Source organism: Diabrotica undecimpunctata, chromosome 4 (genome assembly GCF_040954645.1).
Source record: "Diabrotica undecimpunctata isolate CICGRU chromosome 4, icDiaUnde3, whole genome shotgun sequence".
Lineage (NCBI taxonomy): Eukaryota > Metazoa > Arthropoda > Insecta > Coleoptera > Chrysomelidae > Diabrotica > Diabrotica undecimpunctata.
Window position 1 is genome coordinate 116,979,514 of NC_092806.1, and position 16,737 is coordinate 116,996,250.

General features: G+C 34.4%; 1 protein-coding gene across 2 annotated transcripts in view; it reads right to left on the reverse strand.

Moving 5' to 3' along the window:
• Positions 1-16,737, reverse strand: part of LOC140438361 (protein kinase C-binding protein NELL2a-like) — a 348,749-nt gene that overhangs the window by 26,027 nt on the left and 305,985 nt on the right. For both annotated transcript variants that reach the window (XM_072528035.1, XM_072528034.1), the window contains 4 exons: positions 15,353-15,589; positions 14,887-15,112; positions 12,755-12,931; positions 9,575-9,770 (listed from right to left, as the gene is read on the reverse strand). In XM_072528035.1, coding sequence (XP_072384136.1) covers positions 9,575-9,770; positions 12,755-12,931; positions 14,887-15,112; positions 15,353-15,589 — 836 coding nt within the window. The remainder of the gene's footprint in view (positions 1-9,574; positions 9,771-12,754; positions 12,932-14,886; positions 15,113-15,352; positions 15,590-16,737) is intronic.

Sequence of the window (16,737 nt, forward strand, 5' to 3'; positions counted from 1 at the left end):
TATATATATATATAGTTGTTTAATGGTATACAGAAAAATAACCTGGTAGAAACAACCTTCCAAATCAAAGGACAGCAGTCAGACGAACATTTTATTTCGCCAAAAAATCAGGTAAGTGGGGCAATTATCCCAAAATCTGAGTAAATATATAACACAGAAGAGGAAAACTGAATCGTGTAGAAAGCACTGCAAGGAGATAGAACAGACCCCATAAAGTTCTCTCAAGGGATCCTTAGATAAATATTTCCTCATTCCAAAAGGAGTCAATTGAATACACTCAGGGTGCCCTGTCCGAAGTCTAAAACTAAACTGATACCACTAGGCACATAACAGCAGACTGGACTGGATTCGTTTTAGAAAAATCTGGTGTGTGGCGTAAGAAGCAGTAAACCGGGAGAATATTAAATAATCAAACTCATTTGGGCCATATAAATTACCAAGTCTGGACGTAATTTATGTAATACTTCTACAAAACGGAAATAACCTTTTGTACAAATAAAAATAAATGATACTACAGGCTAGCTTTGGACTGTAATATATACCAAAAGTACAGAGACTCATAAGAGTGGCTTTTATACTCAAACCTGGGTGGCAAAACCGGATAGAACAAAAATAAGGCACTGAGGCCGATAAGTCTGATTTTATACTGGAGTCATTTAAACTTAAGACTTCAGAAAAATATGCTCGATAGGCATATTTAAGATAATGTATAAGTAGAAAGTCCGATACATCAGGGGCAGTATGTACCGTACTGAGCAGGACTCTACTAAAAAAGCGTTGCACCATCTCGTACAGAGGATCGACTACATTCTGTATTCCAGAAAAGAGGTGATGTTGGGTGTATTTCTCGATATAGAGGGAGCATTCGCAACACCTACGGATCAATTTCAAGGCCAATTCATTTAAGACGAATATATTTATGAAACAAGCTACAGATAGATATACTGAATACTGAGAAGCTTTGTAATATACGCAACAGTACTGAGGGAGACAGGGTCAAGTAGCCGGAGGCGGCTCCCAATGGGATTAGTATTTGCTCCCTTGTAGAATCTGGTCAAATGGGCTGATAGCTGGACTCATATCCCATGAACAGGCATCATATCCCAGAAATTCATCAGAAGGAAAAAATTTAAAAGGATTGGGTCCTTTAGGTCTAAATCTGCGGAGCTGTCTGAACTGCAGACACAGGCACTTAGACTACAGTCTAACGCAGGTGCTTACCGGACACGGAAGCTTTCGTGTCATAAAGCCATAAAGGCAGAGCGGATAGTTACCTGTACTGTGTGGTTTCGGACACTGTATCACATACCCTTTTGGAGTGTGTCAGATGGGTAAAAGAAATAAATGAGGTAGATAGAGTATTTTAGTCAGTGAGAGAGATTTTAGAGAAGATAATGACGGATGAGCGGTGTTAGATGCATTTCTAGCAGGTATCGAGAAGGCAGAACTGAGCCCGCAGAGGCATTAAAAAAGAATGGTTGACAATACAGGGGTAAGATAGTAGGTGAAGCAGAAATGGCGGCAGCATAAGGGAGCGACAGGTAATTGAAATGGGGTGAGCGTCGACTGTCGTGAGACTGAAACAACGACGGTCGAGATGTATATATGTATGTATGCAGAGAAATAAAAGCGCAGTAGAAAATATAGATAGGCAGATGCGGACATAGAGGCCGCATAAGTGCGAGAGACGAAAGCTGATGGCTGAAATTACGAGGGCGAGCGACTGCGAATCGGGCAAAAAAGAAAATTGTGCGAAGTTATGTTCTTACGGATGGTTCTGCCCCGATGCCCAAGTATAAGAGGGGTGGCGTATAGCTGCTCCCAGCCATATAGGAGTTACAAAGGACAGGAAAGTCCAACTCAGGGTCAAGCTGGTTAAAGTGACTCTGAAGGTGTATTTCTTTTAGTTTAGGAATCTGCTTGCATATTCCCCACCTAGTGATGAAAAAAAAAAGATAACCTAAAACAGTCAATCATATCTTGTATGACTGCGTGCCATCAGATGGCATAAACTCGTTGAAAACTACCAAAAACATATGATCCCCATATAGTAGACCAGTATCATCTTGTACAGAGTCCTGGAATGTGTATCATGAAGAAATGGAAGATATACGATAAGCCAACTGGCTGAAGTACGACCAGTTTACAACAGACTGCTTGAGTGGTTTACCCAGCAAAATAAAGAGTGCACAATAATAAATAAAAATAATTAATTCAAAAAATTAAACAAAAGTATGTATTGAACTATAGCTTCAGCAATGGTTTTTAGACGAATGTCACAACAATCTGAATGGATTTTCACACGATACACAAATCAATTTCTTGGATTTGAACAACCAGATATCATGGCAGAGAAACCCCTATACGTTGTTTTGAAGCTATTTTCTTGTGGCATTTTAAAGTAAGTAAAGTTGGGAATAAGCCACAATTAAAGGTTTATTAATGTTAATAAAGTACATGTAATGGATAATTAGTTCCTTGCTGCCTGTAAAACGGTGTAAAAAGTAGTTTTAAACCAGGTGAGCTATACATAATTCATTTTAACAGAATTTTTAATTGATATTTAACAATTCTGCTTGACCAGAAACATTCAATATAATATCAAATGGTTCTAACATGATAAGTTTCCTTGTCGGTCCACGAGAGCATCCTTGGCTTTAAGTACGTGATCTTACATAACATTTAGCTTCATCCCATTATCATTCACCTGATTTATCATCCCGAATCTTAATGGGAAACACATTGAATGCATTTTTTATTTTTATTTTTATTTATCATCTTTTAATTTTTCATTAAAATTTATTACACTAGAGTTTTATGTGTAGAAAGTTCAACGATTAAATTATGTACAATAAAAGTTTGTATTATACGAGCTTACTCCGCATGTTTATTAAGGCCTTTATAAAAATACCTATATGTACTATAGTTCGCTCTATATACAGTTCTATAGATGTTTATCTTTAAAATTTTTAGACTTTAATGATATAAATATAGTATCAACTTGCAGATCAATAACTAATAACTTATTTAAAGTTATTAGTTTAAAATCGTAAAAAAGTTTCGCTTTCAAGGTTGTTATTTATTTGGATGTTTGATAATTGGCGATGGAAAAAAATTTATAGAAAATATTAGAGAATTATTTAAGTCATATAGAGGTAATGCTTGAACAGGAAGACAGGAAAAATCTTAACTAAAATTAAAATGGCACGTGATATTATTACACGCTCTACACGTATATAATAAATTAAAAGTTGGAAATTTGGTGTAAAGTATATTGCCTTACTTTTTCTGTGTGTGTCTTTGGCTTCGACCACTAGCTCTTGTTTCTTCTTTGTGTGTCGTGCTTGTTTCCAAGCGTTAGCTATCGTCGTATTAACAAGCTGATAAAATATTTCTGTATCAGCAGCTAGATGAAACAATTCCTTGACCGGTTGACCTATCCATTGTCTAATCTAACGAAGCCAGGACAGTTGTTTTCTTCCGAACCTGCGTTTTTCTTCGATTTTGCCCTGAATGATTAACCGGAGTAAGCGATATTTAGGTCCTCTCATTATATGGCCGAAATATTGGACCTTTCTTATTTTGATTCTTGCTTTTCTGCATGGTCTCTAGCACACGTTCGTTAGATATGTATCCTGTCTACGGGATTCTGAGCATGCGATGGTAACATTACAACTCAAACGCTTCTAATTTGTTAAGATTTTCTATTTTTGTTATCCAGGTTTCACATCCCTAGAACAAAGCGGACCAGACGTAGGTCACTTCAATACTCTTAGACGTGTGGTCAATCACAGGCTTCTACTGCACAGTACACAACGCCAGTTAATTAAGCTTTTTCGTGTAAGTTCTATTCTGGTTGAAATTTCCTCGTTACTTTCAACCCTGCAGTCAATCCAACTACCCAGATATCTAAAGAGTTCCACCCTTTTCAAGATTTTGTTGTCTTATTTTAGTACTGAGTCGTCGATATTAATTTTTCCGACCATTATCCATTTTGTTTTCTTTGCGTTGATTGTTAAGCCCTTTTCAGTGCATTCGTTGTTTACAGCGTTCAACAGGGTTTGAATTTCTTCTAGACTCTCTGCCATTATAGCGGTGTCCAGTCAGTCAGTCAAGTCCAAAAACTGGTCCAGTGTTGGCATTAAACAACATAGGTGACATAATATATCTCTGTCTGACACCGCACTTAATAGTAACTTAAGCTAAATATTCTTTATCCACCTTAATATCAGCGGTCTGATTGTAGTAAAGATTTTTGAGCAATCTAATATCATACGTGTTCAGACCAACTCCGTCCAAGCATTGAAATAGTAGTGTATGGGGTACTCTCTATTAAAGGCTTACTCAAAATCTATAAAATACAAGTAAATATATTTTCTAAACTCAATGCTGTTTTGTAAGAGTATTCACAGGCAAAGAAGTGCCTTCAGAGTACCCATACCATTTCAGAAACCAAACTGCTCAACTGATCAACAGTTATCCCCTCAAAAAGTTTATAATATATGCGAAAATGCAACATTTTTATACAAATTTTGAGCGTGTGACTCATTAAACTGAAAAGTCGATAGTCGCTACACTGTCTGGCCCTTATTTTCTTGGGAATAGTTAAAAATATTGATTCTGACTAGTTGTCTGGTAATTTACCGCTACTTTATATCTTGTTACAGAAGGAGATAGTAATTGCAATACTTTCATCAGCTATAGTTGAAACAATTCTGCAGGTATTTCGTTAGGACCAGGAGCCTTCCTTCGTTTCGCTTGGACGATGGCCTTCTGAACTCTTGAAGTTAGAAACGGTGGGCCAGCATTTTGGTTAGATGGTATTTCTTGGTAGACTCTTTGGTAATCCTTAAATAATTGTATAATAATCATATAATTTTTTCATTTAATACAGCGCTCTTTAATATTACTTAAAATTCTACACCCAGAGTCTTGTAATATATTTTGCCTGTAAATTCTGATTAACTCCTCTAGTTTTTTATGCAAATAGAAGCTGTTATGTCGTTACTCTAGTTTCTCAATTTTTAAACAGAATTTTTGTAGCCATCGGTCTTTGGCTACTTTAATTGTATTTCGAATTTCTTTTTGTATTTCATTGTATTTTTCTCTGTATGGATTTGTACTGCCTCTCAACGTCTATTAGATCTAAGATAAGATGTCTTGTGTCATCCAGTCATTTTTAAATGTTGGTTGTCTTAAAATATTTTCTCGAGATGCAGTGATTATTGTTGTTTTCATTTGTTCGCAGCAATCATCTACCTTGTTTAGATCTTCTAGTCTAACTTTGTGGAACTTATTGTTAATTTCTTTAGAAACCTTATTAAGAGTGAAAGAGATTGAGAGTGGATAGGTCTTAGAGCGTATCCATTGATATTTCTAGAGAATTTATAATTTTACAGACTCTTTTTAGCCTGACTGTAATTGTAGAGCACACTAGAGTATGGTCTGATCGAATATTTGCACCTGGGTAAGTCTTGATCAGATTGAAACCAATTGAAACCTATTCAAGTTGCAAACGCAAAAGCGCCAATTGAAACCTAACCAAATTGCAAACGCAAAAGCGCCAATTGAAACCTAAATAAAATTTAGGGGTGGTATATGGAGAAGGAGATGATCAATTAGAGAAGAACTAGCAAAGAAGTTATAATAAAAAGAATGGCTTAGCTCAAAAGAACACAGAGACACAAAACCTCAAGCACGAATTCGGGCTAGCCTCACTACACTAGAATTTGGCTTTGAGATAAGGGGAAAAGAGATCTTTTAACCAAAAGAATACAATATAATAATGCACCGGAAAATCTGGAACTATAAAAGGGGTAAGATAAGAGAATATACGGAGATGCCTAGGAAAATACTAAAATGGGCGCCAGCTAATTTCTGAAGGAAATTAACAAAAAAAATAAATGAAGTTATGAACAACAAGGAATAAAGTACTATTGATTTAATACCCTGTAATAATGTTTAAAAACCGAAAAGACACTATTGACCTTGTTCTGCTATATTATAACTGTAAGCAGGAACTGAAATAAAAGCAAAACTATTTGTAACAAATATATTTATAATATTAACAACTAACAAAACTCACCTATATATATATATATATATATATATATATATATATATATATATATATATATATATATATATATATATAGAAAATATAATTACATTAGGAGGCTCTGTTTGCAATGAACGTTCTCTCACAGAGATGCTTAGACATGAACCAAGAAATTTACACCTGCTTTATTGATTTCGAAAAGGCCTTTGACAAAGTACAACATGAACCACTAAGACAAATTCTAATAAAGAAAAATATAGACAGCCGAGATATTCGAATTATATGCAACCTATATTGGAATCAAACAGCAAATGTGAAGGTTGAGGGTAGGCTAACAGAAGAAATTCAAATCCGTCGAGGAGTCCGGCAGGGATGCATCTTGTCGCCACTTTTATTTAATCTGTATAGTGAAGCTATTTGTGAACAAGCACTCGAGGAAGAAGATCTTGGTCTGATAATAAATGGTGAGACGATCAACAATATAAGGTATGCTGACGATACGGTTCTCCTAACGGGAACGCTAGTAGAACTACAACATCTCGTTCAAAGTCTCAATATATACTGTAACAGTTACGGCTTGAAAATTAATTTGAAAAAAACTAAATTTATGGTAATCACGAAAACAAAGAACATCAGAGCTAATCTTGTAATAGACAATACAACGATTGAGCGGATGTCCTGTTATAAATATCTAGGTGCTTGGATCACAGACGATACTGATCAAACAAAAGAGATTAGATGTAGAATAGAAATCGCTAGATCAGTCTTTAATAGAATGCGCAAACTCTTTTGCAATCGTGATATCAATATAAAGTTACGAATACGAATGCTGCGGTGTTATGTCTTTTCTACCCTGTTGTATGGAGTAGAGGCTTGGACACTAAAACAGTTGACCACAAAAAATATCGAAGCTTTCGAGATGTGGTGCTATAGGCGCATTCTCAGAATATCATGGATGGACCGCGTCACTAACACGCAAGTACTCCAAACTTTAGACCAAAGATGCGAAATTCTAAATGAGATAAAAACTAGAAAGATGGAATACTTGGGGCACATTGTGAGAGGTGAAAAGAACGAACTTTTAAGAAATATCATGCAGGGCAAAATTAAGGGCAAAAGAAGTGTGGGAAGAAGAAAAATATCGTGGCTTCGTAATCTACGTGAATGGTTCGGGTGTAATTCGATTGAACTTTTTAGGCGCGCTGCTAACAAAGTCGCAGTGGCCATGATGATTTCCAATCTCCGCTAGGAGTGGCACGAGAAGAAGAAGAAGAAGTCTTCATCAATTTTAAGCAGTTTGTAAATCGTTCATTGACTGTTATATAATCAATTTGATTTCTTACAATATTGTCTCCTCGATCACTTGGAGACTTTTAAGTATAATAGTCTACATTTTGGTAGACAAAACCATTTATTTACAATTACAAATTTTTTCTCTTGGCAGAACTGCACCAACCGTTCTACTTTGTAACATTAAGAGAACTTTCTGATTCCACTTTTGCATTGAAGGGTATGTTCGTTTTTTTTTGGTTTTTTTGTTGTCATCGCTAATTCTTCTGATACAATTGGCAGAATGTTTTAATTACGATATTTTCTTTGACTGTAGTTGGTACGTAAAATTGTATTATATTTATATTCACTGGGAATGCAGCTGATTGAACTAGCATTACCCGATCTGATAATGGGACAGATTTTCTTACGGACTTTGCAAACCATTTTTTTATATCACCGCTACACCGTTTATCCCAGAGTAATATATATGCTTGAGTACTGTCCGTTGTTTGGTCACCTTGTTTCGCACAGTTCTAATACAGAGATATTGAGTCTGAGCATTTAAAGTAAGAGGTTTCTAGGCTTTCCTGTTTCATTTAATATTTTAACAGTCCAGGTGTATATTTTAATTCTTTTATGTTTATTTAATTTTAGTAAATTTTATAGGAATTTCGTTCATTGGCAAACTGGGAAGCCCTATGATCTTCTTCTATTGGAACTTGAGGTTCAAATCGATAATTAGTAACTGTTGTTTCGTCGCTATTGCTTGACATGACGATTGTTTTTACAATATCCTTAGGGGTCTTTAATAATAGTGGTTTTCCGTTGTCTTCCATATCTCCATGCCGTTGGCCGTTTATCGGCTTATTCGCCTTTTGGGACTATTTGTTATTCCAGGGTCAAGGGGGGCCCTTATTCTCACATCAGTTTGTCGACTTGAAGCTGGTGACTAATAAGAGAGAGACTGAGTATCCCGGCAGACAGTCGGTAATGTAAATGGGAGTTACCACTAGCTAAAGAAACATAATATAGATAGAAATTGGTGGCATTCATGCTTTCTGCTGCATAATACGCAGCCCTCTATACAAAGCAAAATAGAAGGTATTTGAGAAGATAAGGGTATTTCCAAATATCTAATAAACGTTAGTATTTATAGAATCTGAAATAATTTAACGGGAAATATAAATATGTAAGTGCAAATGAAACTTATCCACCCAGACGAACCCTAGTAGCGACACTAGAAGGAAATAGGAGTAAAGGTAGATCAAGACTGAGATGGAGGGATAGTGTGGAAAAAGACGTGAGGAAGATCGGAGCAGCAAACTGGCAACGGTTGGCAATGAAAATAAACGTCTGGCGAAGTAGACCTGGGAAGGTCGAGCCTCAACTAGGGCTGTAGCATCACTAATGATCATGATGATAAATATATAAGTATTAAAGAGTAAGTGAAAGGGAAATTAAAAGAAACACAAGCAAATAAAGCAAGTGACAAAACAAATTACCTATAAATGGTAATATATTAAAGCATAACTGATATTTTATAAGTTTTTACAAAAGATAATATTTAAATATTTAACTTTCCGTATATGACAGAAGTATACAAATAATTATAAGAGATTTATAATAAAAAAAAGCATGTAGAAGGAATAAACAAGGAACAACCACAATTTATGTATCTAAAAAATAATAATTGCCGAGCAAAAAGTAAAGATTCCATACAGAATTCCTAATCCAGAAAATTTTTTAAGAAAACTTCACAGGAGGCAGACTTTTTGGATTTGTTCTACTACAAGTCGAAATATTTAAGTGTGTTTATTTGTTAATTTGAATTTGATTGTGATTTATTTGTTTATTAATTGATGTTTAATACAAAATATTTTAAAATCATTACCTCTGTTTATTTAGTTATTAATTATCAAGAGTACGTAGTTTATACATAGTTTATACAAACGATATTTGAAAATCAATAAGTGGCATACTTTAAGGCTCCTTCCACATTTATACAAAAATTGTTAAAATAAAAGTATTAGGAAACATGAATGTTATGAAATGAAAGAGGGACAACACAAAGGCACTATTTGTCTGCAATCTAATGCAATCAAGCCACATCTTAAAATACCACTGTACCTTCCTGTTGATTTTTTATAAACAAGACAAAACAGACCAGTCAGTTCAGTCGTTTAGTTGATAAGAGAAAACACAAAAACAATACCAACTGTAATAAATAAACTATATGGCACCAACCTTACAATTGCAAGTAGTGCAACTGTCTTTGGGGTCTGAAAACTGCGACCCCGACTGGTAGATGCGACCTCTATAGGAGCATGATTGGCCTGAGGCCGAGGAGTTCCCTGTAGGCAGGGAACAAGGGTTATCTTCACAATGGCCGCAGCAATCTTCTGGATTCTTCACTGGGTTGTCACAAAACGTCGGTGGACACCTTGGAAAGAACAAAAAAACTTAAGAACGTATATTTATCCACATTCATACATAATATCATTGACACCTTTACCAACTAAAAAGTTGTTTCAAAATATTTGAAATACTGACCTACATGTCTAACAATATATTTTTTATTGAAATAGATCATTAATTATTTCGCTTTCAACTAAACATATAAATTACGATGTTTTTTTAAATCTTACCAGAAGATATTATAAAGATTTTTGAAATTTTAAAAAATATCTTTAGTACCTAATATTATCTTTTAATCTAAACTAATTTCGATGTCCTAGGCCTGCGAGGTTCATTGTTCACTGTAATTAAATTAACAGTATTAATCATGGTGTACTAATCTATATATTTATTTAACCCTTTACGTTTGCAGGAACTGAAGCAGTGCTACAGCGGATCTTAATGGCCACAGTCTTATGGATCATAAACAATAATTGAGGTAAGCCTTAAGTGGTCTAATGTTTTATGTAGTTATTGTAATCTTAAACAATTAGATGTTAAATACAGTAGAACCTCGTTAAATTAAAGTCCAAGTACACAATTAAAGTCCAACGCAAAATACTCTGGATTATAAAGTTTTTTATTTATCAAGAATTTATGTCAGATAGGGGGGGAGTAATGCATGCACAGGTTACACAAAAATTAAATTTTATTTAATGTTTAACTAGTCCAACAGCAGCTATGTAGGCTCTATTAAGCCTGCCTCCCTTGCATTTGACATTATAGGGACAAGCAAGATTGGGAGCCCACAGGGTAAACAATGACTGAAACTTTGCACTGAAGGGACAGGGCATATAAGTATTACAAGGGCGGTTAAGAAGAACATTTTTAATTAGAAACCAGATCATATGCTAAAAAAAACACAATTTTAAGAATTTATATAGGATGACTATTCCAGATAGAAATGTATGGAGAAACAAGGAGTACCGTAACCAACAAGGTAAGATTTGGTATACAGATGGATCCAAAACTACAGAAGGTGTGAGGGCAGGAATATACTCCAATAATCCAAGAATTAGTAAAAGCTTTGGCTTGGAGAGGAACGTTTTTCAAGCGGAGTGAAGCGGATTTATGCGATTGTGCAATGTGCAAAAGGAAATAATGAGAAAATGCTCTTGAAAAAGAGTAGAACCAAATATTGGCTGACAATCAAGCGGCACTAAAGGCACTAGCGTGTGAAGCAGTGACGTCTAAGCTGGTTTGGGACTGCATCAAAGAACTGAATGAACTGGTAGACCGGAACAAGGTTAAACTTGTCTGGATACCAAGACATCAGTGCATCGGAGGTAACTAAAAATCAGATCAACTCGCAAAAAAAAACGAGCGAAACAAACGAACCGGCTGTCTTTCTGGGAGTACCAAAGGCAGCAGTTTATAAGGCTGTAAAGTACTAGATCAGAGAGAGTTATGAGCGATATTGTGAGAGAATCCCGAAACAAACACATGGAAAAATCTTTATTGCCCATTTACATCTTATTACGCCGTCTCCTTCTAAAGGTTGGCGACCCAAATAACAATTGTAGCTTAGGAAACTGCTGCACGAAAGATTTCTGTGGATGAGCGGTCAAACCATCTCCTGACAAGGAACAAGAATCTGTAAACATGTATGATACGACTGCGAGGTGCTGGACCATAAAAGATAAAAAATGTATGGGCAACCAAAATTAGACCCTAATATTTTTAGGACACACCAAGCAAAAGACCTGTACAAACTTCTACAGTGATATCGCAGATCTTTTGGATAAGACGGGTCTAGGAAAAAAAAGTTTAAGCAACTGAAAAAATTTATCCTAAAAATATTATAGAACCTTTTGCTTCATTCATCGATACGCTCGCATATAGAATTTGTAGCTTAAACAAAATTATTTTATTTATCACCTTCAATATCCGCTGTTACTAATTCATCATCGCAAGTGACGAAGTCTTGAAAAGTAATGTTTGACCCAGATGTGTGCTTATTCCATTCGGCAGGCGTTTTATTGTGTTCTCCTTGAATGATCTTTTGAGATTCTGGAGATAAACCACAGGCTTTAAATCAATTATTTATTGCAAGGATTGTCACGTTTCGCTAAACTTCCTAAACCATCCTCATTTTTTGAAGAATCCTCATAAGAGGAATGGAATTTGCTCCACATCAATTATTGATATTAAACTTAAATTTATCTTTCATATAACATTTTCTTATAACAACCAGGTATGTTTATTTCTAAGTTATATAGTAACTTGATAATACAGTTATCAAGTTGCACAGGTGTTGAAGAAAGAAAAAACAACTTTTTCAAATAATTGTATTTTAAAAACCAAAAGTTTATTTTGTATAAAATTTGAACACAGAAAATTTAGCATTTGAAAAAGTTGTTAAAAAATGTTTAGCTAAAAATATTAAAAATTGTCCATTGTTTCCTGCACTTCTCCTCGTCCAGTCTTTTTTCTCTAAGAAAAATATTTCGGTGCAGGTTCATATGAATTCAAAAATTCGAAAATTTTCTTATAGTTTATGCAGGGAACTAAGAAAAAATAAGATTTGAAGTTTTGAAATAAGTTTAAATGAATTTTTGTATAATATTTTTTAGCGTTTTTCTCGTTTTTAAAATATTTTTTTTGTACAAAGCAAGAACGAGTCGACCGATTGAAAATCCCTTTCTTTAGTCACAAAACAATAGTATAAAGATGAACTGTGTAAAGTTTCACCAAAATCGGTAGATTCGTACTCCAAAAATCATGCTTACCGCATGGAAAACCAAATTTTCGAGGAAAACGCGTTTAAAGTTTTTAAACTGACCGCGCGGTCGGCACGTGGCCAGGGTGCATGTACTGACCGCGCGGTATTCACATACCGCGTAATACCTCCATAAGTCCGGTAATCTTGCTCAAAATAAGTTCAAATTTGGTGTAAATACTCTTGATTTTTGAAAATACAAGACTAAGACCGTTAAGACAATAGTAAACAATCTGTTCTTTTTATATTACCTCATGGGCCAGCAATCTATTTCGCCATGCTGACATTCGCACGTTTGACACTGAAATGACCACTTATCACCGTGCTTCAGTATGACCCCAGAGAGTTCTTGATGGCGACAAGAATGCTTGGAGTTGCATTGTGGACAACAGGGGTTCTCGTCCATGTATGGCAGACTGCAATTGCACCTAAATCAAATAAATTAACTTTGGTAAATTTTTCCCAATATATTTTTTAGTCTAGATTGTAATATATTTATTTTAATATTTTGGAAATATGAAGTTAAATGTGTCGATTTTCGTATATTTTGGAAATATGTACAATCTTATAGAGTCATTAAAGATTTACTTAATAATGATTTATATCCATTAATATCCATATATTTTAAATTAATATAAAGCCTTGGTTAGTTGATACAGCGCAAGGAATGCGCACACAGACTATCAAGGTATACTATAGATTTTTGGACCCAGTAAACTTCGTTGTATAATTGGTTGTATGACAGTGACAGAGGTTATTGTAGTTTTAACGGTAAAATTACAATTTCAACGGTAGAATTAGAATTTCAACGGTAGTACAATTGTGTGTACTTTTTAGGAAAATACGTGTTTAGGGGATATTGTAGATGCTAATAGTCAGAAAAATATAAAATCCAGATATTTTGCCAAAAATACAAAAAAAAGTCAACATTAGATCAAATATCAACGGTGAGAAAATTGTAATTGAAAATCCGATAAGAAATAAATCAGTTTAAGTTTTGGGCCACATTGAAATGGAACCTACCTCGAGCTTAAAAAAAGGTATATGTCTCAGGAGTTTACAAACTAGATGAGGATGATTCTGTTCGGCGTTTAGAGTTATGTGACATCATCACTAAACGAATTATTGACAATCGTAATAATATTTTAATATTTTCTTTTTAATGATTACTCCTTTTACCAAAATTGTAGCTAAAAGTTAACCGTTATATTTGGCGTTATTATATCTAAAACAATCTGAAAATATTTCATAAGGCACCTACTAAAAATCCAGAAAAAACTTAACGTTTGGGCAGAAATTTTTAGGTATCATATTGTTGGGCCATTCTTTTTATCTGAAACCTTAAATGGCAAAATGTATCTAAAGTGGTTGTAGAATGGCATTTATCTCTTTTAAACAGCTCTGTAATTCAGCAAAATACTGAGATCCTGAAGAAAACCAAAGATGGGGTTTACGGGAAATACCTCCCGTATTTCCCAGTACCTGCGAGACAATTTTCAAAACAAGATTTTAAGAATGAGTCAGACAGAGAGAAACTACTGAATATCTGCACGTTTATCAGATTTGGGGAGGTGTCTACTTTGAAAAAATTTGACATTACTGCATGGAGGTTTTTGGAGGTCCTTTCGAATATCTATTAAAATGAATAGATTTCACAAACACACACACACACACACACACACACACACATACACTCACACATACATAAGGTAACCTTTATCATGGAGACCTCTCATAAAGAAAATATCGTCCGCTCCACCAGCCAATCACTGTCAGAAATGTTCGCGCCAACCCCCACGTCAATTTTCACGCCTATCCCCACGCTAACCCCCCAGCCGCCAACCTTCATCCAAACCACGTCGCCATCGACAGTATAAATGAACCGTCCTCTGTTCTCAGTACCAGTAATGCGTTGGTTAGTTATCAGTGTAGTAGTGTCTGGGAGCTCGGGAAACTGAGACCACGAAAGCCCTGAAAAAGACATCATAAAGGATGTCGAAAGCTCGGCGCAATGATAATCGGCCCGGTTTAACCCGGAAGACTGTTGGATTTAATATTAATTCTTGTAAAAGTATTAGCTCTAGGTTCACAAATATATATATATATATATATATATATATATATATATATATATATATACATATATATATATAGATATATATATATATATATATATATATATATACATATATATATATATATATATATATATATATATATAGATATAGATATATATATATATATATACATATATATATAGATATATATATATATATATATATATATATATATATTATATACATATATATATATATATATATATATATATATATATATATATAATATATAATATATTTATATTTATATTTAAAAAATCACTTACTTGATTGATTCGCATGTCATAACACCCCTTTCGCATTTACATTCTCGACAGGGATGGTCTCTCGGTGAAGTGATCATGCCGTGAGGTATTTCCCTATCTTCGAACATACAACTTAACTTACAGTTAGGTCTGTTGGGAGAACATTCACACCGAAACCCTCCGTCTGTATTTAGACATTGAGCTGAAGGGTGGCACGTGTGAAGATCACTATTACATTCATTAATATCTAAAAACAAAACAGCACATCAGTTCAAGTAAAAAACAAATATTATAAAGTTTTATAATTTCAGAGTATAGCTGATGTGCTTAGTCGATGTTTAACAAAAAAATATGAAAACATTTATTAAAATACGTATGAAAATACTAATATGAATAATAAGTCAAATAATAGGGTTACTTAACCATTACCAGAAATTTTTTAATGAAATAATTATAATAGCTTGAGCTAAGACACTAAATCACTTACCTTTACAAATTATTCCTAAATTATTGTCTTTAGAAGGATTCTGATATCCGTTTTTACATTCACAGTAATACCAGCCTATCATATTTACACACATTGAAGTATTTGTACATCTATGCGTATCTGTAGCGCATTCGTCCAAGTCCAGCTCGCAGCTGTGGCCCGTGTAGCCATTGGGACACGTGCATTTGCCTGGACTACTGCAAATGCCTCCGTTGAGGCATTTTTGTCTACAAATGGCTAAAAATAATAAAACCAAATTAATGTTTAAACTTATTATCACAATACTTGGAAGGACCAAAATAGTAATATTAATAATAAGAGTATCTACTAACACAATGCTCTAAACAATATCATAGAGCCTCAACAGAATGGACGCGCTAAGGGTTCCATGGGTTGCAAAGAACAACTTATCATCGACTTTGTCATTTCTAACAAGGCATACATGCATGAATGGCTTATAGATATATTAAAAATATATAAAGTCGATGATAATATAGTGACCTTTTTAAGGCATACAATGACATATTAAAAGACTAAAATTCACCTCAAAAATTTCTGGTAAAAATAAGATCAAAACGGAAATTATCGCAATCAACCGCGGTCTCTTCCAGGGAGACTCGTTGAGCCCATTGTGATTCTGTTTAGCGATGAACCCCTTATCCGAACTATGGAACTCGACTGACTCAGGTTTTAGCATTAAAAACAACAATACTGTAGTGGCGAAACTTAATCATTTGTTGTATATAGATGATTTGAAATTAATGGCCTCCACTTGAAACCACATAGATCAGATGCTGAAAACTGTAAAAACTTTCTCTACCTAGAAGATGATATTAGTATGCACTTCGATCTAGATAAGTGCCATATTGAAAACACCTCTGCATGGGCGGCATATCAATGGAATCAGCCAGAACAATGTTAACAGTACAACGTCAAACTATTAGTTGACAGCAAGTAGGGTATTTCCCAAAACAGAACATTTCCTACTAACTATTTAGGATCAGGCAATCCCAACAAAACGTAAAAAACTGCATGACTCACTAAGACAGAAACTACATCAAGAGATAACTCAAAAACTTTAAAGTGTTTAAACCAACGATGCCCTGTACGTTGCCCATTACTAACTCTCGCAGGGTTATCAGGTCTACTGATTTTTTAGTATATCTACTGATATCATTTTTAATTTACTGATTTACTTGAACACTATATCGATCTACTAAAAAATATGTAATGATAAAATTATGTTCAAAAATTGATCATTATGTCAGTGTTCAATTATAAATTAAAAAATTCCATTTATTGATATATATGTTCATTATTCTCAATCTACTGAAGAAATAAAATATGACCTGGCAACCTTTCTGGTGCCGGTTTGGCTTCAGTCA